Source organism: Mchenga conophoros, linkage group LG20 (genome assembly GCF_057382185.1).
Source record: "Mchenga conophoros isolate Kocher_MC1m ecotype Shallow Benthic linkage group LG20, M_conophoros_male_GT1.1, whole genome shotgun sequence".
Taxonomy (NCBI): domain Eukaryota; kingdom Metazoa; phylum Chordata; class Actinopteri; order Cichliformes; family Cichlidae; genus Mchenga; species Mchenga conophoros.
Genome location: NC_140545.1, coordinates 13,967,812 through 13,990,377, shown reverse-complemented (window position 1 = coordinate 13,990,377; position 22,566 = coordinate 13,967,812). Strand labels below are relative to the sequence as shown.

Genomic DNA, 22,566 nt, shown 5'->3' with positions numbered 1-22,566 from the left:
TCTCCAATAAACCCCAAATTTCATTACATCATCTGCAGGCAACTCTTGCAACAGCTGGTGTCAAAGGAGAGTGATTTCATGAATCTGAATAGCATGGGATCCGTATCCAAAAGTAGAAGAAAAAAAAATCTCACATTCACTGCAGCTCTTGTTGGTGGAAATATTTCAGTTTGGGGTTACTTTGCTCCTTCGGGAACTGAGAAGCCTAAAGTCACTGATTTAACTATGGATTCCACATCATGCGCTTAGAAGGTAATGTAAGGCCATCTTTCTAAAAGTTCATTTTGAACTAGGATAGGACTTTTCAGTAGGGTAACAAAATAAGTTAGCTTGCAAATCCACTAAGGAATGGCCTAGAAAGAAGAAATGGAGGATTATGGCGTGCTCTGGTGGAAAAAAAAAGCCTAGATTTTAAACCTTCTGAATTAATATTTTTCAGCAGAGGAAATTTTATATGGAACAAATTTAGGTCAAACATTTAGGCAAACCCAATGGCAGACTCTGGCACAGTTATACAAAATGCTTCCAAGAAGGATTTTCTGCTAAAGGGTAAGGGGTATCAGTTCCTGATGGTAAGACTATATTAGCTATAAGAGTTTGTATGTTCTCCCTGTGTCATGAATTCTGGATGAGAACCCCAAATGCAGACTATAATATAGGCAGGTGAAATGACACTTACAGCATACCTTAAATGAATAGCAGCTGTAACAGTCCAACTGAAAACAAGTTGAAAAGGGGAATAAAATTCAAGGAAGACATAACAGAACTGTCACAAAAGACTCTGTAAGGAAAAACTAAAACCAAAAATGACAAGAAACACTACAAACAGACAGTAAACAGTAAAAGCAGACTGGAAGCAGTTCAGGAGGACAAACAAATGCACTGACAAAGGACTGAGTGGGCTAATATGCACACTCACTGACGGATAATGGGAATCAGACACAGGTGGAAGGAATGACACAGCTTCACACAATCGGCAGAAGAGTGGAGGAACACAGGAAACACCTAACTACCAAAATAAAACAGGAAATGAAGAACAGTGACTGACAAAAACTGACAATGACTAAACTGAAAAGTAAATAAAACTAACTGAACCTCAGAATATAAACAAGGCAAAGACAAACAGAAAAAAAAATTAAACTGGAAAACACAGCTCAAACACCATGGCTATGAGCAAACTACGATTCATATAGAATTAGATAATTTGTGATAAGATAATTGGTGTTTAACCAGATAATTACTCTGGATGGCATTTCCTTGGCCTCAGGTAACACTGTGAGGAATCTTGGGGTCATTTCTAAACAGGATTTGTGCTTATTAAACTAATATGTCAGGCTACGTTCTTGGATTTGTGCTATATTTCTAAAATTAGATACATTGTGTCTAAATTATTAACAGCCTGTAGTTGATCCAAAATGCTGCAGTAAGAGTATTGACAGGGGCTAGAAAGAGCGACCATATTTCTCTCGCTTGGCTTCTCTTCATTGCCTCCCTGTTAAATCCAGAATTAATTCTACATTTTCACGCACAAACTCTTGAATAATCAGGCCCCATCTTATCTTAAAGACCTCATGTATACCTCGTATAACTCCATTAGAGCACTTCACTCACAGACTGCAGGCTTGTTGTGGTTCCTAGGATATTTGAAAGTAGAACGGGAGGCAGAGCCTTCAGCCTCCAGGCCCCTCCTCTGTTGAACCAGCTCCCAGTTTGGATTCAGGAGACAGACACTCTCTCTTAAAATTAGGTTAAAACTTTTCTTTTTGATAAAGCTTATAGTTAGGGTTGGATCAGGTGACCCTGAATTCTCCCTTAGTTCTGCTTCAGTAGGCCCAGGCTGCTGGGGACTTCCCATTAATGCTTCTTCACTCGCTTTTTTTCCACTCACTGTGTGTTTGCACACCACTTTGCATTTAATCGTTAGTGATTATTAATCTCTAGCTCTTGTCCACAGTGTCCTGTTTTGTCCTGTCTCCCACGCTTTATTCCCAACTGATCATGACAAATGGCTGCCCGTCCCTGAACCTGGTTGTGCTGGAGCTTTCTTCCTGTTAAAGCTGAGTTTTTTCTTCCCACTGTCCCAAGTGCTTGCTCATTGGGTGTTGTCTGATTAATGGGGTTTTCTCTGTATTATAATAGGGTCCTTACCATTCCATTATAAAGCACCTTATTGTGGATTTGGCACTATATAGATGAAACTGAATAGACTACATTGCATAATATGGCGAACTTGAACTTGAACTCTGAGTCGAAAACCCAGGACCACAATGCCCTGTACATTGCTTCGGGTGCTGTCACTTCCTTCCACCGTTCAAAGACAAAGAAATACCTGTAAATGGAAACTACTACTGGATGCTTTGAGTCATCGGGAAGACTATAATGCTATAAAAACACAAGCTACACTTTTTCCAAAGAAATATTAACCCACTACTGCACAGTGATGTCCTCAGCAAATGGAAAACTGTGTTTGTGTCTGTATGTGTCACTGCAGCCAAAAGGAAATGGTCAAAAAAGTACCAAAGAACAGCCCGATAAGGTGTGGGAGTCACTATTCACTGTGTGGAGTCACTTTTTTGTGACTTTGAATGTTATCACATATCGTATTTATGTGAACAACATAGACTTTAAATAATATCTGATAATGATGGTAAAAAAAAGATAGACACTTAGGCCTACTGTACCTGCACTCAGTAGATACACTGCTTCTGCCAACCAAAACATGCCTGTCCATACTCTCACTACACTACAACAACCTAATATTCTCCTGTTACATCCCCCAGATTGGAAAGGCGAGGAGAGGAACACAGGGTCACTCAGTAATATTCAAGATGACTAATACATGACCTTTTAACCAATCTCATAAATCATGAGTTGATCATTTATATAACAGGAATTCATGATACATTAATTCACATATTTAATCACCATGCAGTTGTTATTCTTACCTACATAAATAGCCCTAAAAAAAAGCATTTATGCATTCTATTTTTAGTGTACAGCTGACCCAAGAAAGACAAAAACGGAGCTTGCATCACCCTCTTGTTGCATAACATTTAATACAAACCATACACTTGTGTGGAAGAGGATTAGGGCCACTGGTTAAAAGCAAAAACAAACATACACACAGAAAAAGAAAAATAGAGGCATCTTGGATTTTTATAAATGAATTTTGAGGTATAAATTCAGACTTCAATCTCTTGAATCTTTTTTTTTTTTTTTTTTTTTTTTTTTACAAAAGACGCTGCCCCCTCACCACCAACACACACACACACACACACAGACACAGACACACATGCTTTCCTCAGTGGTCCAAGTCCTCGTCCATTGTTACATGTCGTCTTACACAACTTAAACGGATAATTTGGGTGCGTCTCTGGCGCCACAGAACAGAAAAGGCGTTACATTTTGTCACACGTGGAAATATTCTGCCCGCTGGTGACAGACAGGCAAAGGACGAGAGGAAAAGATCTGAGGAATTTTACTCACTTTAATTTATTTTAAAAGCATGTAAGCTCCAGAAAATATTTCACAAAGGAAGAGGACGATGAAAAGAGAGAGAGGGAGATAGAGAGGTGGAGAAAGCACCTTGCTGTTGCCGGTGCCTCCGGTTGGCTGCGCTCTCCTCCCTCCTCTCTTCCTCAGCACCGGACAGATACCGGGAGCGCACGGTGAACGCACGAAGGATGAATGAACTTTAAATTTGCCTCACAACTTTCCCCCCCTCTCTCTCTCTCTCTATCTGACAGTTTCTCCCCCCTCCCCCGCCGCTCGCTGTTCCAGGAACGAAACCCCTAGAGAGGAATATCTCTACAATGGATTTACCGCAATCACGATCCAGTAGTGATTAAATAGATTTTCTCACCCTCTTTTCCTTATTTCTTTGCGGATGCTCATTAGCTTCGTGAGTCGAGATGATGGCATCAATAGGGGAATTCGATCCTCTCAACACCAGAGTCCCCGCAACTAAAATAGAAGTTACCGTGTCCTGCAGGTAAGGGCAAACTCCCGTACACGTACTGTAGATGCTTTTCAGTTTAAACCCTGATCTAGAGTCTGTTATTTCACCCACTGTGGGTAAAATATGCTGAAAAATTAGTTCATCAGATGTGCGTGAGGAATGTTTTGTTCTTTCATGTAACACTGATGTTTTCTATCTATCTATCTATCTATCTATCTATCTATCTATCTATCTATCTATCTATCTATAGATGACCTTATGCTTTCAGATGCCCTTTGCTCTCATGGTTGCCTCCATATGTATTAAAGCGGTTTAAAAATCGTGGAAAATATTTTCATATGGCATCAAGTCTGGCCAGTGCCCTAGTGTGCCACTGATATTCATAGACATGCCTTGATGGTGAGCTGTGTGTTAGGCACAGTGCAATAGCACGTGCAGTTACAGAGTGTTAAAATGCTGCAAATAAATACACTGATAACAGCCGTTTAATTTGTCCTGTTTAATTTGTAACCCTGCAAGAGAACTTCTACAGCTGGATTTACAGTTTTACAGATGCCTTAGCTGAACAGTTGACTGAGTGACTAACAGACCAAGCGGAGAAGCTCACCCAGGGCTTTTCCAGACTGTCAGTCACCCTGCCTACCTGGGTCTGCTGACGGTCTTTCCAATTCACTCCTGAATAATGAATAGCTGTTGCTCCTGTGCTGTCCCTTCTAAGATCAGACAGATTTGAAGTGGCTAGACACCTGACAGCAGTGTGAGCTAAAGGTGAGCTCAGATGAAGAGATAAATGATAAAGTTCTTTGTGTTTTTTTGTTTGATTGTTTGTTTGTTTTTTACCTTGGGTTTGCACACTGAATGCATGACCTTATCTATGCCTTGAATTACTGAATTTCTGTTTGATACAATGACAAATGGAACAGCTGACCACTTAATATAAAGACTGGAAGCAGGAGGAAACAGTATGTCTAGCTCTGTTTAAAAGTTTAAAAACCAGCATAATGTGAGTTTCTGGGCACTGTGTGCAGGACAAAACATGAAGTAATACATCAGGGTATTAACCAGACTGAACAGACCTCTATATAACTCTCTTTAATGATGTTGGAGGTTCTGGTAAGCATGTAGAGACGGGCAACTGATTTTCTTTAGATGGGCAAAATTGCACTATTGCATTTCATTTTTATGATCCCTCTTCTCCCAAAGATAGAGTTATCCTGCACACTGTTTCTGGATTTTTTTTGAGCAACAGCTTGATATACTGATACATTTCAGTGAGAAATACTTTTTCTTTTTTTCAGACTGACACGAGACAACCCTTGGGGCTTTAAAGCATGTGAAATCTGAAGCCAAATCATGGCCTTAACCAAGTAGTTTTGTTGACTAAACCTAACAAAAGTAGGGTTGAAATGATACAGTAGAAAGATCCATGTACACAAACCAAGGGAAATCTTTGGGATTACATCACACATAAGGCTTCTCTGAATATTAGTTTACTTGTGAATTTACAAATGTATGAATGTCATGACATGAACTTTTGTTAGAAATGATTATAAAGACTTTTACAGCTAATCTATGGAGTGTTTTACCCTCATAGAAGAAATACGAATGCACTATTTCACTCACTGTTTCTGCATTTTGGCTTAATTTCTGTTATTAAATAATAACATGGTGTAAAATGTCATGTTTTGTGGTTATTTGTCTAGTTTCAAGACTTGCTAAGGACCACATGATTTGCATTATTTGCTGATATGTGAGCAAAGGTGTGTGCTTTCCTTTTTTTTGGCTTTACACTTCATGGCTCAGAGTGGTTTTACATGATATACAATCACGCTGTTTGTGGATGTTGAAATGCAACCAAATCATAAATTCTGTGGACATACAATGAAAAGGCAGAATCATGTTACATAATGTTTTGGACTATAAAAAGTGTAAAGCCCATAGATTATGTGATAATATATGATTTGTCTGTTACTTTGGTTCATTTCTCAGGTGACAGTTGTCCAAATAAATATGTGAAGTCTTTCACTTGATTTTGTAATATGTGGACAACAGGAAGTACCTTCTTCATTCTGTTTGGTAACTTGTCATTACTGCCTACAAGTTGCACAACTGTTATTTTTATATACATCTTTCAGGTGTGACGCTAATGACAACCTGTCGCTAAAGAAAGCAGAAGGATTACCACGACAGACTCCCAGTATTAGTTTGTTCTTTTAGAGTACAACTGCACACAGTAGAAATATTCCGTTTCTGTATGTACTAGCACTTGTGTGAAGATTGAAGAAAAATACAGTTATTTTTCCTCACATTAGATGCAAATGTAAGCGCTCTTATTCCACAAAGTAACTGCAAAACCTTGTGCTCTTGAAATCATCATCTCAAGCGTATTCACTGTGATGCATAATAGCAGGTACCTTCAGAAAACTAACAGTCTGACACATCAAGTCATCACTGGCAGAGAAATATGTATGTATGACAAGACAGGAAAATTTAGAAGTCATTGTGGAAATGACTGGAAATCACCACCCTGTTTCACACAGTACCAAAGGGTTTGAGTTTTTCATTTTTGTAGGACTCATTAATTGACATTAAAACTTTTTGACACATTAATGTAAAAACCTTTGGCGAGCTAGAGTCATGCAGTTTTTCTCTGCTCATGTTTTGGGAAATTAATCTTTGGTTCTGAAAGATATTTCACAAAATGTGCCAGAGTAACTGAGTCACCAGCTACCTATTTATCTTGCTGATCAGTCCTTCACTAATCATTCAGTGCTTTGTTTTTTAATTTTTTCTTTCATTTTGGCTTAGCGTTACTCAGAAAGGCTTCTCGTGATGTTTGTTTTCACAGAATAACTTGGGGAGCAGTTTAAATTTGCCCATGACCTAACTTTCAGGGTTTAGATGAAAACCTTTGTAAACATGCAGGAGAGTTAAGAACAAAAGAGATAAAAATAGGATGGAGCGAATGTTAATGAATGAATACATCTTTTTTATTGTTTCCACAGGAGTCTACTGGATGTGGACACATTCTCCAAGTCAGATCCTGGTATGTATGAACCATTTAGAGTCCGAAGTGCTGGTACTGATGATTAAGTTTAAATAAAACTGTTTGCTGGGGATGGATTTGGGTTATTTTTTTGTTAGTTTGTGTTACCTAAAATGAAGTTAAATACATTAAAAATAATAAAACAAATAAGGCACACCACAGATAAATGACTCATATTTAACTTATTTATTAGTACACAATACTGCAAGATGTAGTATTGATCTGAAACAAAGTAAATACAAGATCAGTATTGATAATACCAAGTACTGAAAGTACAGCTACCGGTACATTGTGTGCAGTGTAATGATTTATGAAGTGAATACATCTTCCGAATGCTAAATGTGAATACATTTTAATGAGCACCAAATGACTTTTTTACGTTCCACTGTTAATTAGTTTACACAACAAAACATAACTTTCACAGTTTTTCAACTTTTTAGTTTTTTTGAGACCTAAAACACATTTGCATGGAAAACAAATATCCATCTGTGCAGGGATCTTTATTAAAACAGTTTTTTCCATGAATTCATTTAAAAAAAAGATCTCATTTTATATAAAATACCTCATATTCAGAAAAAAACACTGCTGACATGAGGATAAAATGTTTATCAAGTTTACAGAATGACCCGTGTACGTGTGGACACAACCATGTTCTCAGTCACATTCAGGGTGACAGTCTGATTAAGGTGTTAGGCTTGTTAGTTTTGCTAGCAGTGTGCATGTGTCAGGTTCTTATTAGACCGGTGTGTGGATGCACATGTCTCTGTGTATGTAAACATGATCAGTCAGATCCAGCAGCTTTGACAGATCATACATTTTATATGGTACAAAATAGCCTCAGAGTTGTTAGACAGCTGGGGAAAATTGTGACAGAAAGTTTTGATAAAGGAGTTCATGCACTTACTTTCTCCTACTGTTCTCCCCATAATGCCATTGGCACGATAGCTGTTGGCCACAGTGGATTTGAATGCACCAGCCGGAGCTAAAAAGTTCAGAGAATACAAGTGTTGCATACAGATGTACCTTCAAACACTATTTTTGAGTGGTTTCCATCAAACTGCTACATTTCTAAACACCAAAATTGTCCATAATTACGCCTCCATGGCAGGATGTTTTCCACCCCCACTGCTGCACTCACACATCTTGATTTTACAAACCCATGTAGAAATTTAGGTGATATCTCAATTTTTTCCCTTTTTTGGGGAGTGGGGTGGGGGGTTGATTCTGAGCTGTCAATAGCCAAGCCATACTGAGAACATTTCACAGCCACTCACCTCCACAGCAGCAAGTCTGGCTGTCTCTCCACCACCTCGTGTTCATTTTATTTTCAAAGCACAAGTGATTAAAAAAAGGACTAAGACATGCTGGCCAAAAAATGGCAGTTAAAAGAAAACATGATTTTCAGAAAAGGAGAAATTAGCAATCTTCAGAGTGAAAGGAAGTCAACAGAAAAAGAGCATAACAGCTTGAGTTCAACAGGTTCACGTGTTGTAGTCAGTGAAATTAAATGCAATTGGTGAATTTAGATATCAGTTATCTCCACTAGAATAGACTAGAGAATACAATCATAGCAAAAAAAGTGTGAGCCATTGCATCTGATAATCTGACTGCTCTGTAATAGTTTTTTGGTGTTTCCCCTCATTTGCCCTCCTGGCACCAAAGCTTTTTGCAGTCTAAGTAGAGCAGTGTGGTAAGCTTGAGAGGCCACAGGGCTTAACTATCTCAGACAAGAAATGATACCTTAAGAAAGCCTAACAGTTGAGCTTTAAATGAGTTACTCAAATCACAGCTTGAGAGCACAGCTGTCCAACCACCGGTCTTCAGGCTTGGGCGATGATGACTGATCACAGATGTGAGGGCTGCCTGAGGAGCGACTGGGCTCCAACCAGTACAGACAGGGTGAAGTAGTGCGTGAGGTTCGTCTTCAGTCCAGCACACACAAGCAGATGTTGGAGAAGAGCTCTGAGCCGCCTGTTGCTACATGCACTGCAGCTGGAAGATGTAATTAGCGGAGATGCTATTATTAATCAACAAACAGAGGCAACAGGGAAGATTCAAGATTTAAAACTATTTAAAAAATAATATTTCAAGCAAAGAGTAGAGGTTGGATTTTATCATTAAGTCGCTTATTTTTTGTGCTCTCTCTCGGATCCACAGAAAATTGAACTTGCACAATAAACGTTTAACGTGCAGCATTAACAAAAAGTGCAAAGCTTATGTTAAAGACTTCCATAACTCTGATGTGCATCAGTAGTACAGTCTTTAGGAGGAGCTATTAGATGTGCAGAGTGTGCAAGATTAAAAGTCATGTTAAAGAGGATTAAAACTTTTGTTAACAAGGCAAATGTTCTTGATTCACTTCAGAAGAAATGCAAATCTTATGATGTACATCAATAGTAATTCTAAGAAGATTCAGTGCACTCATGTGGCACACTAATTAGGGGTATATGTAAACAGTATTGCATTTACTGCACTTATTGCTGATGTGAAAAGCAGCAGCTTGCTGTACATCAGCCCTTTAACCAAAATACCAATCAAAAACTGAGATACAGCTTGACATGAAAAAATGAAAAAAGGCCATTTAATATACAGTCAGTTATCATTATGAAATCAGATGATTCAATGTTGTTATGAACTGTTAATAATCATCTTTTAGATTACCTTAATATTATAAAATAACTATTGCTGTCAGAGTTAATCTTGTTAAAATGACGTTAACGCCATAACCGCATTAATGCAGCAAATCTCTGTTAGCGAGTTAGTGCAGATCGCCCCTTGCATGACCTGCATGGCGTCAACGCGTTAGTTCGTTTAGCTCTTAATGCGTTAGCGCCGTGCAGCCCCAGGCACAGGGCGATCCACGCTAACTCGCTAACGGAGATTTGCCGTGTTAATGCGGTTATGGCGTTAACGTCATTTTAACAAGATTAACTCTGACAGTACTAAAAATAACCTTTTTGTTTTGCAGGGACACATTTTCTTTTAGGTATTTTGATAAGGACATTTTATTTCACAATGTCAACTTTTATACTTCTTTTAAGCTAGCAAGCCCAATATGTGCTACCAAACTTAGCTTTTATGTTTACGGCTACTTAGCTAGTCAGCTAACTGTCTAAGCCAGTGTGTGGGTTAGTGTTATAAGCATTAGAGTTAGTGGTCTTTGCTTGATTTCTTTTTCTCCAATTATAAAGTTTAGGTGTAATATATGTAGATACCACAGTGGTTCCATACAGCTTCCAACCATGACATTCTTCTAAAATTACGCATACTTGCATGATAGAAAACCCACATGAATTTTCAGTTCATTTTCTAGCTTGAAGGTTTGTGACAAATAAATTTATTATTTTGATGTAAGAGATGGTAAATGCACTACCTGAAGAGCTTTACACAACATGACTCATTCACCCATTTACTTTTTTTCTGTGCTCAAGTGGATTTTACTTAATATTCACACACAGAGAAAAATACATCACATCTGTAAAATCAGTTTTCTTTAACTGAATAAAAACACATCAGCTAAATGTTTGATTGAAATTTAAAGCTTTTTTTTTTTTTTTTTGCTTTCTCTTCACTGAAAGTTGGCCTAACTTAATATATCAGCTTTATCAGGACTCTCAGTCATCAGTTAGTTTTAGCTTGAAAGAAGAATTACTTAGTGTGATGCATCAGCAGCAACATATTCACCTCAATAATGCCACAGTCACATTAGGGAAAGCAGTGGTCAGAGACCATGACATGAACAAAATAATTTCAAACGTGTGGAATAAATTTGGGATTTCATTGCCTTTGAAATGGCTGCTTCACAGACAGGAACTTTGTCTGCAGCTTGTAGCAGTTTCTATCTTTAAAGTGACTTTGGTGTCAAGACGTTGATAAAACGGCCATAAGACGAATTAGTCTGCTATCGGGTTGCAATTGAATGGTGTCAAGGTAGCAATTACATGCATTCTGTTTGTGATAATAGGTCATTGAATGTGATAAATTTGCTAAAATTGCCTAATTACATTCAGAGTCGAGCCAGAACCTCATAGATTCCGCAAGTAGTGATGTAGTTTTTGCTGGACCGAGATTTGACTGCACAATGAATGAGGTGCTTCAAAGCCTCTTTTTTGTATAGGAAGATAACCAGAACACAAACAGTTGGCAACCATTTAAGTTGAGTCTTGTAGTGCAAAGAGATGCGTTTCAGAAAAGTTGTACTTGTACACATTGACTCAGATTAATTGTAATGTATTAGAAACCATATATAAATTAGACAGCAGTTATTTGCAAACCTTAATCAAATCTGTCTGAGTGTGACTGCAAGCAGTGTAAGTCACACTGCAATTGTTTGGAGACAGGTTGCCTCCAATCACGTGACCTTAATATAGGTTGCCTTAATATGGTCGCCCAGTAGTTGCTGATGTGCACAGTCGACCTCTGAGTGAGAAGTTCGTTAGTACAACTGCTTGCATTTACGTAATACAAAAAATATAATCAATGCAATCACCAGGCATTTTTACTAGTCCCTTTTTTTCTTTATGTAACCATAAAATATTCTTGGCTCTTGACATTTTAGGTTTCATTTGAACATTTCCACATTTAGCTCTGAAACTAGATGAAATGTGTGGGTGCCCATATCCATAGTCTCTAAGAAGTGCATTATATCTTTAAAACACACATGCATGTTCAAATGATTAATAAGAATACCATTTTTAAAATATTTTTAAGGAAGCATTTCCCTCTGGCAACATAGACATCCACAGCTGCCAATTAGCACCTCCACATCTGGCTAAAGTCAAATGTATTTTTACTGCAGCAAGATTTTATCAGTCCTCAGCAGCTGAAATACCTTTCTTATTCTGTAATTATCAAGAGTGCCTGTGTTCCTTATGAATTTCTGTGATATAGTATATGTACTGTCTTAGTGGTCTTTCTGTGTTTATAGTGGCAGGAAGGTTTAGCATGGCTCACAGGAACTACATACTTTGATCTGTAATAGGAACCAATCATCTGGATATGTCTGCCATCCAGGAAATTCTGCTGGATAATCTTGCACGCCCAAGAATTTTGTGTGAATGGTGCACTTTTACAGTTCAATTCACAATTGTCAGAAGAAACGATAAAACGATTCCTGCTGTGTTAACTAAGTTGTGAAATTGCTTGACTAAAAAGCTGCCTGTGAGTTCTGGCATCAGATAAGCCTGCAAATGCACAGTTTTCCTAGGTAATATTTCACTGGTACCTGGAAAAACACAGAACACCAGCGCCAACCTTTGCAACGCTAGAGTGCTGTGGTCTGAATGCTCTGTAACTCCCCCTCATCTAACAAGGTAGAAAAACAACTCCTCACTGCTTGCCAATCAATCCTACTTGGAGGAGATCATTGTCAAAGGAAGCAAAAATGACTGACAGGCTTAATAACCTCTTATTTGAAAACATGTTCTGTGATCTCCAGGAAATTGCAGCTACTGAACTGATCACAATCTAACAATACCTCCACCCTGTCATTCTCAATCCATTTTAATATGCGGAGAGCTGTTATACAGGCATGCATCTGTATACACTTGTCTACAGGTATTTTCGTAAGTCAGACCAGTTCACTGATTTAGTTTCTGTTGACAGATGCTCCCTGATGCATGCATCCGGGCTTTAAGACTGTAGAGAGTTAGCTGTTGGATGTTGGGCAGTTACAGGAATAAATGCTATGGCAGTAATAAGGCTGCAGCGTATGACAGGAAGGAAGCTTAAAAAAGGACTAAAGAACGTGGCTGTGTAACAAGAGGATACCGGCCCGTTCAATCAATCAGACGTTCTTTTTCCACTTCACATGTGAATGTTTTAATCAAAGTATATTCACCCAATCAGGGCTGCGTGCACTGCATCATTGAAGCTTCTGTGATTGCTAAATATAGGAACTTTAGATGAGATAGCAAAAATAACACAATATGCAATCGGGTCAAAAAGAGCATCTTGGCCTCATAAAACTGCAGGCGATTTAATTACTTTTAATATCGTTCAGAGATAATTTAGTAGGTGGTACTCATTAAATGGGTCACTTCCACTTTCACGGAGGTGTGTGAGGAGTCAGGAAGATGTTTTTTAATACTGTTGTCCATTTTTCACCGCACAGCTTAACTTATTACAGTCATTTCACAGAAGATGAGACTGACTAAAGCAGGGCATACATTTACACAGACATCATAAACTGCTGTCTTCATCAAAAATGCATTAAAGTGCCTAAATTACTCAATTCAAGTAAGGCAATGATCAGTGAAAATTTAAATTGTTTGATCACTATAGCCCTCTTGGGTTTCATTAACATAATGGATGGATGAGGGAGAGATGCTTTCTGTTCCCCGGTGATTCAGCTCTGTGTTTCAGATCAGATTTTAAACCTTGCACAATTACAGGACTTATTTGAAGGTTGTGAAACTGACATAAATCCACTTAGAATTACCCCAGACTCACGAAAACCTGTTTTTAGTATCAAAGTAATCCAGTGTTAGTTCACTATGCTTCCAGACAGAGATCGATCATGTATCCATGTATCTGTATACACGCCACGTCTCATATTTTTACAAACAAGTCATCTGTATTTAAAAGATGGGCAGTCATAAACTTTGTGTTTTACTCAGTGTGACCTCAAATTAGTAAATACTTTCATAGTGAGACCATAACATCACTAGGAAAGTGTTTTCTCAGGTCATAGAACAAAACAGCTGAGGGCTGTTTCCCCACAGACACAATATAACTGTAAGCTTTGCAATCAGACGAGTCGCCCTCTACTGGCCATTAAAACGGATATAGATTTAGCGACACTTCCACAGTATAGACAAGTTAAATACTGTTAGCTAGATAAACAATAATAATGCCAAAGGATTGTGCGACTGTTAGAAATCGTACGTACCATCTGTGTTCAAAATCAAATCCTAGCTATGTGTTAGGCAATGACTGCCTCTGTGTTTTGGAGCACTCTGTTTTTTATACAATTGTAAACTGAGTATTTTGCTAATTAATATTTATATAGAGATCTATATATTATGTATACTGTAAATACCATATATTCCATACCACTGGTTTTTTTGCACTATGACAGAAAGACAAGCCTCCTCCTCCTCATTTATGTACAAACTTGGAAACAAATGTAATAAAAAATGTTTCTAATAATATCAGTCACAACTTAGTCATTTATTTACATTCCACAATACCACAATAGTTTTGTTTAACTTACAGAGTGGCTTAAAAAGAACTAAAGGAGTTCTATAGTCTGGATTTTCAGGTTCATGGTTATTCACAGAAATGTTTGGGAACTGATGACATCCCTCATGATTTCAGTATTGAATTATTGTTGCAGCATAGGAAGGGTCTTTAGGATAAAATAAAATATGATACAAAAACTTGTCTGTTGAGGGAGATGTAATGATTCAATTTGATTACATTCAAATTCATTTCAAATACATTTAATTCATATGTGCCTGTTTAGGCTCATTTATCTGCTTTTTTAGTGTTTCTGTTTTCTCTTCATGCTCTCCTAAATGCATGCTCTGTCCTTTACATTAGATATTGTGATTGAGTTGTTTTTGAAAATGCAGCACTATTAGATATGACTCAGTTTCACTGAAAAGTAGAAAGAGATTAAAATGGCAGGTAAAATTACGTTGTGACAGACCAGTTCACTTTTTACAGCTTTGTCTGTCAAAATGATGGACAATGAAATGCAACCTCTGGTGTTACCTTGTGTTAAAAGCTCTGTATTTGCTCACTTCTCTTCTCTCAGTGATTGACTTGGATAATGATATCCCTGCATCCTGGTCTGTGCTGGTCTTGGCTGAATGTAGTGACAAGGGGTTTCTGTTCAATGCCAGGGATACTGGCATTGTACAGACCACCAGCCACTGTTGTCTTCTGTGTAAATACAGGCCTTTTGATGTTGCCGAGCTCACCGCAATAAACCAAGCTAGTGATGTGGTCTCTGCCAATATTCCCCCTACATTACTATGCAAAGGTCATGAGCCATGACTGGATCCCATTTCTTTAATTAACTCATTAGAAAAAGACAAAGATAACACAATTTGACTGGCATATGATGGTATTTTTGCATCAACAAGGTGATTCCCAAAGAGCTATTAGCTGAAAACTCAGGAAATCTTAGCATGGTGTGTGGTGTGTGCTCGAAGAAATTGAAGGAAACTGGACAAGTGAAAGACAACAGGAAGAAGTGGCATGTCTAAAAAATCTACACCGGATTAGCAAATTCTAAAAGTCATGTCCTCAAAAAAAAGAAATGATGTCACACTATTAAGCTATTAATAAGGTATTAGAAGGTGCTTAATTCATCATTTATGTATCTTTACATCATTACTGCTCCTTGGTATGCCATTTATAAATGCAAATATACTGTTATGACTATGATTCTGATTATTACTAGCAGTGATAGCTGTACATAGATAAACCATGTACAGCAGTGATGCACATGCACATGCTCATTATATTAATGCTGCTATCCTGTATATATTGTACATACTATTGTTTGAGTACTTACGATTGTTTTTTTTGTACTTTTTATATTTTACATTTATATTTATTATTGAAACTTGCACCAAGGGAGTGGCACTCCAATTTCGTTGTACTCTGTACAATGACAATAAAGGCTATTCTATTCTATTGGTGTAACAGTAACAGATGGATAAACATATCTGTATTTATAAATGACATACTAAGGAAGAATAATGATGTATAAATGCTGAATTAAGCACTTGCTAATAGCTTACTAATGTTGAATAGTGTGACAGTATCATAAAGTTGAGTTGAGTTGATCTGCTTGAATTGATTCATCTACTATTTGACGAAGCCTCATCAGAAATGGTGTCAGTGGAAAGATGTCTCTCAAGACAGCATTCTTAAAACAAAAGATTAAGAAAGGAAAGAAGGCTGAGGTATGACAAATTACACAAAAACAAAATATAAAGAAATTGGTGTCGTTTGAGACTTTTGTACGCTACAGTATTTTGGTAATAGATTTATTATTTTGTCATAATGACCTCCAGATTTTACAAATTTAGTTAACCTCCTAGGGCCTGATGTCCACATATGTGGATGTCATATTTTGGGTTGTCTAGACCAAAATACTTAATTTTGCTCTACAAGGGCCTGATATCCACTTACAAGGACATTATACTGACACTGTTCTATCGACATTTAAAACAACTGTCCTCATATGTGGATCTCATTCTTCTCAGTAACAAAAATCCGGTAAAAAAATAAATAAATCACGTAATTCTTTGTTTTTACATTCATCAGGTCCCAGTCAGCCCAAATAGCAAAGAGAAATTAAAAATGCATGCCATTGAAGAGTTTGGGTCTTAGGAGGTTAAAGATAATAGCCAGACTGGTCTGTGAAACCGTTTTTGAATGAATTGACTACAGTTACAGTCTGCAAAACAGTTTTTCAAAAAACATATTTTTCAAATTCGGGGATCAGTGATCAAAACAAATACGAAAGCACATGGCTGCATCTTTGGTTTAAAAATAGGCAGACCAAATTACAGATAGACCCCAGTGCTTCTGAACTTTGATGGCACTTCATATCAAGTGGTACTCGACGAAACCCAGTGATCCGGTTGTTGATATTCGCTATTTCAGTGCTGTAGTGAGTCTCTTTTTTCATACCTAGGTAGCTACAGCTTTGGACTTTGGTAATGATTGGATTTTTTTCTCAAGAACACAACAATAAATATGTGATCTCTTTTCTCCTGCATTCACATTCTGAGAATTTCAGCTGTTCTTGTCAACAGCTTTGAGCTAAGAGGTTGTGCTTGTTTGCGTCTGTCTGTCTGCGTATCTGTCTCCTGCTCATGAACTTGTCTGTCACAGCTTTCTACAAGAATGTGTTAGATGCCAAACACTCATCTCTTCAGGCACTTCTTCTTATCTAATTTATTGATGACTCAGCGTTTGTCCTTGGAGATGTTGTGTCACGTTGCCTGGTCGTTGTGTAAATTTAATTTGAGTTTCTCTTACTCCACCATCAAATTAGCTGATGCCTCTCTCTCACCGCCCACACAGGGATGGAGGATGTACTGTATACCTGCACTGTTCATGTGCTCATCTGTGTAAAGTACAGGACTGTTAAGTTGGCTAGCAAATAGCTTTTTTTCCCATTTAGATGGACATGAATAAACATGATGCTTTGAAACCAGTAGGCTAACCAGTAGGTTTTTACAAAGAATATATTGAAGATTTTGTTGTTCTTTTACTTTTGTGCTTAAATGTAAAGCGATTTAGGAAGACCAGGTGTTTGAATGTTTGCTTTCGGCCAAATGTGACACTGTGCACTATGATTATGCATCTTCAACCCTTCCAAAAAGGCCATACTTGTACAGTCTTTCTCTAATTGTACTGGTGTGAGCTTATGTGTAGCTCTTTGGTTTTGTTGCAGTTTCCCTGATTGCATGGTCTGACCTTGAGGTGACTTTGCTGGGCATAGAGTGCTGTGAAGACTGTGGCACTGTGTTAACACACCTGAATGCTCCAGACTACAAATTGGCAAAGATTCAGTTTTTATGGAGGTGCTCACACATGCTGGTGATCAATTAATGAAGTGCATTTGACTAGCGGCACCTGGCTTCTACACTTTGCTCATCCTGACATGCTTTACACCACTGATGCCTGACCTTCGTTTTTGCATTTCATTAATGTGTTTACTTTCATATTTGTTGCAGGTCTTGAGCTGAGTCTGTAGCAACCATTAAACCATTAAAAACTAATTTAGGTCAGAAAAAAAAATTGCAGGTATACATTTTGATTTGAAGGTTATCTTTAAGGTATCTTTAAGGTTTCTCTATTTTTCACCTATTCTAGTTCTATTGATCAATCATCTTTGAAAGGTTTTCATTTCCTAGAGGTAACCACTCCATTTCTTATTAAATCTATATCTATATACACGATGTTGCTGAAAGTATTTTCACATCTGTCTATACACTCATATAAACCTGAGTGACATCCCATTTTTAGGGTTTAATATGGTGTCTGCCCACCTTTTGCAGCTATAGCAGCCTCTTCTGGGAAGACCTTTCATAAGATTTAGGAGTGTATTTCACTTTCTTTTTTTTTCTTTTCTACCATTCTGTCAGATGTCATGTATGAGGTCAGACACTAATTTTGGAGCTTGCAGTCTCCACTCTAATTCATTCCAAATATGTTTGGAATGAATTGGTGATGTGGTGTAGAAGAACTTGACTGGCCTGCTCAGAGTCCTGACCTCAAACCCACACCACGATTCCCCCTCCGCCAATCTTTACACCTGGCACAATGCAGTAACACAACTACCGTTTTTCTGGTAACTGCCAAACCCAGACTCGTCCATCGGATTGCCGGATCGAGAAGCATGAGAACATGTTCTCTAGCGTCCACCACTGTTCTAGAGTCCAGTGGTGGTATGCTTTCCATCACTGCATCAGATGCTTTGCATTGTGCTTGGTGATGTGAGGCTTGGACACAGCTGTTCAGACATCCAAACCCATTCCAAGAAGCTCTGTGCACTGTTTTTTTTTTTTTTTTTTTTTGCCTGTCCCATTTGGTTCTTTAGCCATCAGAATTGTTGTCTGAAGACCAACAAGGATACCCAATGGATTTACTTTGCCAAATGGATCATCGTGGCATTACTGTATTGGTCCATTTGATCGACCTTTGTTTTTATTATTTATTATATTTTATTTTCAGATGTTACAGACGGGACAGACATGAGTGAGGGATAGGAAAGGGAGAGAGAAAAAGGAAGGAAAAGAAAAACAGAAGGGGAGAGGGACAGTGAGAAAGGGGGGGAGAAAAAAAAATCTCCTGGATCACCTGTTGAGAGAAGAAGAATAGAAAACAAGCAAAAAAACAAAACAAAGCAACATACTAAACACAACACCATCGCATTAATCTAGCTAAGTGTAAACAGCAGTAAATACTAAATATTCAATGTTGTTGTGCAGCACGCAGGACAGACAGCGCACAATGTGCTTTGAAGTAGCAGCCAAGAAAGGTGTAAGTCTACGAGCAGTGAACACCCGTGTGCATACCTGTGTGGATCAGCGCGCTTGTATTTAAATGGTTTCCATATGTAATGGTCTGCAAGATGATGTAGCAAGCCATAGCCCCGTCCCCCAGGGCATGAAGCAGGCATGGAGGAGATCCAGGCCCCAGACATCCAGAGGCCTCAGAGTGCGAGAGCCCAAGGAGGACCACTGGAGGGGCATCCGTGCCACCCTCATGGGAAGGGCTGAGATTCCCCAGACGAGGCGTCACCCAGGAGCCACTGAGCAGAAGCTAGAGGGGGCTGCACCGGCGTGCCCGCTGGCTCTGCCGGCAGCCAGCTGAGCCAGAGTGAACCGAGCCGCAGGCCCAGAGGCCAGAGGCCCGAGGGCCCACCACACCCCGGAGGAGGCCTGACCGAGCAACAGGCGCCAGGCCCCGCCAGGTAGGCTAACCAGTAGGTAGCCGCCAGGTAGCCACCGGGAGTGAACCGGTACATACCTGGGCGCCCAGCCCCGGACACCAAGAACCACCACCGACCCCTGAGGGCATCAGTCACCGGCAGGGAGTGTGGTGAGGGGAGATAGGCCTTGGAGGGCCTGGGAGTTCCCAGAGAGGTGGAGTCTAAGACCCGACCTGACATATAGACACAGAGAAACAGGCACACACAGACACAAACATGCATTCCCACCCTCATGCACACATATACAAACACTCAGAACTCACCCAACGTAAGGATTGACATAAATGGACATGTATACACAATCACACTCCCCAAACATACTCTATACCCCGGGTCCAGGTACCCTCGCCCCCAGAGGGAGAAACAGAACCCATACCCAAGAGATGTTACCCTTCCCCCCGGGGTGGAGGCAAGCAGACCATCCCAGGCTCCGCAGCAGCAGGGAGGCCAATCGGACAGCTAACATCTCCTCCCAGCCCCCCCGCCCCAATGGCTAGCAGAGAACGGGGGTGTGTGAAGACCCCATACCTGCCTCCTCCCGCTCATGTGTAGTGTTGCTGCGTGTTGTTCTAAAGTGCATTTAAAACAAGGGAGAGCATGGACGCCGTTAACGTGCCCACCCTCAAGGCCCTATATATATATGTGTGTGTTATGAGATTGTAAGGATGTCTAAGTTGTGAGATAAAATTGAGGCACAGGTGGCCGGAAGGGGAAAGGGGGGGGGGGGGGATGTCTCCCCTGCACCCTTGTGACAAGGCCCTACCTGTGTGGGTGAATGTGGTGGAGCGGGAAGAGGGAGGTAGCCGGGGATGGGGAGGAAAAGGAGGGAGGGGAGGATGCCCCTCCCTAGGGCCAGCTCCCCTGCTGACCCCAGTAGGCACCCCCCGTCCTCTGGTACCCACCAAGGCAAGGGAGCCCAGGTCCATCCAGACCGGGGCCTACGGTAGCACTGCCAAGCCCCACAGGACCCGGGGCAGCCCACCCTACCCCACCGCAGAGGAAACTGTACCCACCCCAACATTCAATCGTCTCCCAGACTACACAAGACAACAGACACCCAGGTTAAGTTTATTCTCCACCTCTCCTATGTCTCTCCCCCACCTGCAGAGTGGACTCCTGCAACGATGGAACAACCTCCCTGCCAGTTGAAGAGCCCCCCAGTTAGGCCGATGCACAAGAGGCCCCCTGCGCCAGGGCTGAGCCCCCATGCACCCACCCGCTCACAACCTCGGTGACACACCGACGAGGACCGAAGCCCCCAAGGCCCAGCCAGAGCCCCAGCACGGAGGCAAAGCACCCCCGAACCCCAAACCCCCACGCCTGCCCCGGATCCACTCAGGGGCAGCCAGGCCACCAGGCCAGTAACCTACGTCCACCAGTACAGACCATCCTCCAGCCCCGCTGCATGCAGCCACGAGGAGAACAACCTCTAAGAGCGACCAGAGCCACTAACCAGGTTATGAACACAACCCCCGGGTTAAGCCCTCCAGGGATAACGTCTCTAGGGGTCCTCCAGGCGCCCTAAGCCCATCCCAACTCCATATGAACCACAGTAGCTAAGGCGGGACCAAACCACGACCCCCTACCCCCGCTAGGTGATGGAGCCGATCAAAGGAGCCCAGAGGGATTGATCTAATGTGGTGGCAGAGGCTATATCGAGACTAATGTGATCTATTAGAAGGTTTCTATATTGGCTAGAATTAAGATTATTTTTATTTTTCCAGTTCATGAGGACCGTTTTCTTGGCGATGCATAGGGCAGTAAAAACCATGTGGACTGTATTAGTTTCTGTAGTGACCTCATCCAGTTTTCCTAACAAGCATACTAAAGGGGAGGTTGGAATTTTACATTACATTCTTTGTGCACTGTTAATGAACTAATCTGAAGGCCACATGATGTTTGGAGATCTGTAGTGATTGACACTGCAGAAAGTTGACCCATTAACTCTGCTGTGATTTTATTTGGCTTATGACTTTCTTGGCTGAGATGCTGTTGATCCCAATCACTTCCACAATGTTATAATACTTCTAACAGTTCACTGTGGGATATTTAGTAGTCAGGAAAATTCACAACTGGATGGGTTGCACAGGTGGCATCCTATCACTGGAATTCACTGAGCTCCCATTCTTTCTAAAATGTTTGTAAAGCAGTCTGCATCCCTAGGTACTTGTTTGTATACACTAGGGCTGGGCCATATTATACCGTTCACGGTAATACCAGTGTAATTTTGGGCAACGATAGAAAAATGAAATATCGCGATAGAATATGAGTAAAACGCGCATGCGCAGTGCCTTTGGTTTCATATGCACACGTCGGAAAAAGCATGGCGGCGAAAGCAAATCGTTGAATGAATCGGATAAACCAGAATTGGTTTGTAAAAATGCTGCAACTTCAGTGGTGTGGAACTGGTTTAGCTTTTGTCCGTCAGACACACAACAAAGCACTATTTTTGGTAGAGCATGCTAGCGGGCCGTCATTATTACCGTGTTTTTTTTGAAAATACGGCACACTTAAAATCAACCCTTTGATTTTTCTGAAAATCGACAGTGCCCCTTATAACCCCGTGTGCCTTATGTATGAATTCTGGTTGTGTTTACTGACCTCGATTTTATGTCGTACACGGCGCTCGAAAATCTGTCAAATGTTTTAGTACTACTTTGCTAAGCTACGAACCTGGACTGCTTGATGGATTGTCGGAGTATTACGGCTACCGTAGTCAGGAGCCTGGCGGAGTGATACGTACTGTGCTTCAACATAATATTACCGTATTGTGTGTGTATAACCTCTTTTTTAAGTGTTGTGGATATTATACATGGTTATGCTGAGGATATGTCGGCCAATTTCCACTGGAAATCCTGAAAAGATGAATTATGCAACGAATCTATGAATTATAAAACAAACATGAACTTAATTGTAAATTAAAATTTAAAGCAGACCTCTGGCACCTACAATACTTTTGACAATAAATCATATCAATGGCCATTGGATGGGTCAGGAAGTGTCGAGCTGGCTAGACCAGAAGACTCTTTGAGGGTCTTCTGATCTAGCCAGCTCCCCACTGGCTCTAGCCTCCTTTTAATCTCCAACTGGCTACTCCCA

At 40.1% G+C, this 22,566-nt stretch overlaps 1 protein-coding gene across 2 annotated transcripts in view; it reads left to right on the top strand.

Annotated features, from left to right (window-relative positions):
• Window positions 1-229: 229 nt before the first annotated feature.
• The window catches only part of LOC146550501 (copine-9-like), a 115,509-nt gene continuing 93,172 nt past the window's right edge, over window positions 230-22,566 (top strand). Inside the window, exons 1-3 of one of the 2 annotated variants that reach the window (XM_085258679.1) lie at window positions 230-252; window positions 3,747-3,991; window positions 6,964-7,004. In XM_085258679.1, the coding sequence (XP_085114805.1) occupies window positions 3,912-3,991; window positions 6,964-7,004 (121 nt within the window). In that variant the 5' untranslated portion in view covers window positions 230-252; window positions 3,747-3,911. Of the gene's footprint in view, window positions 253-3,128; window positions 3,992-6,963; window positions 7,005-22,566 lie in introns of those variants that run through there. The other variant, XM_085258678.1, reaches the window with a different exon arrangement.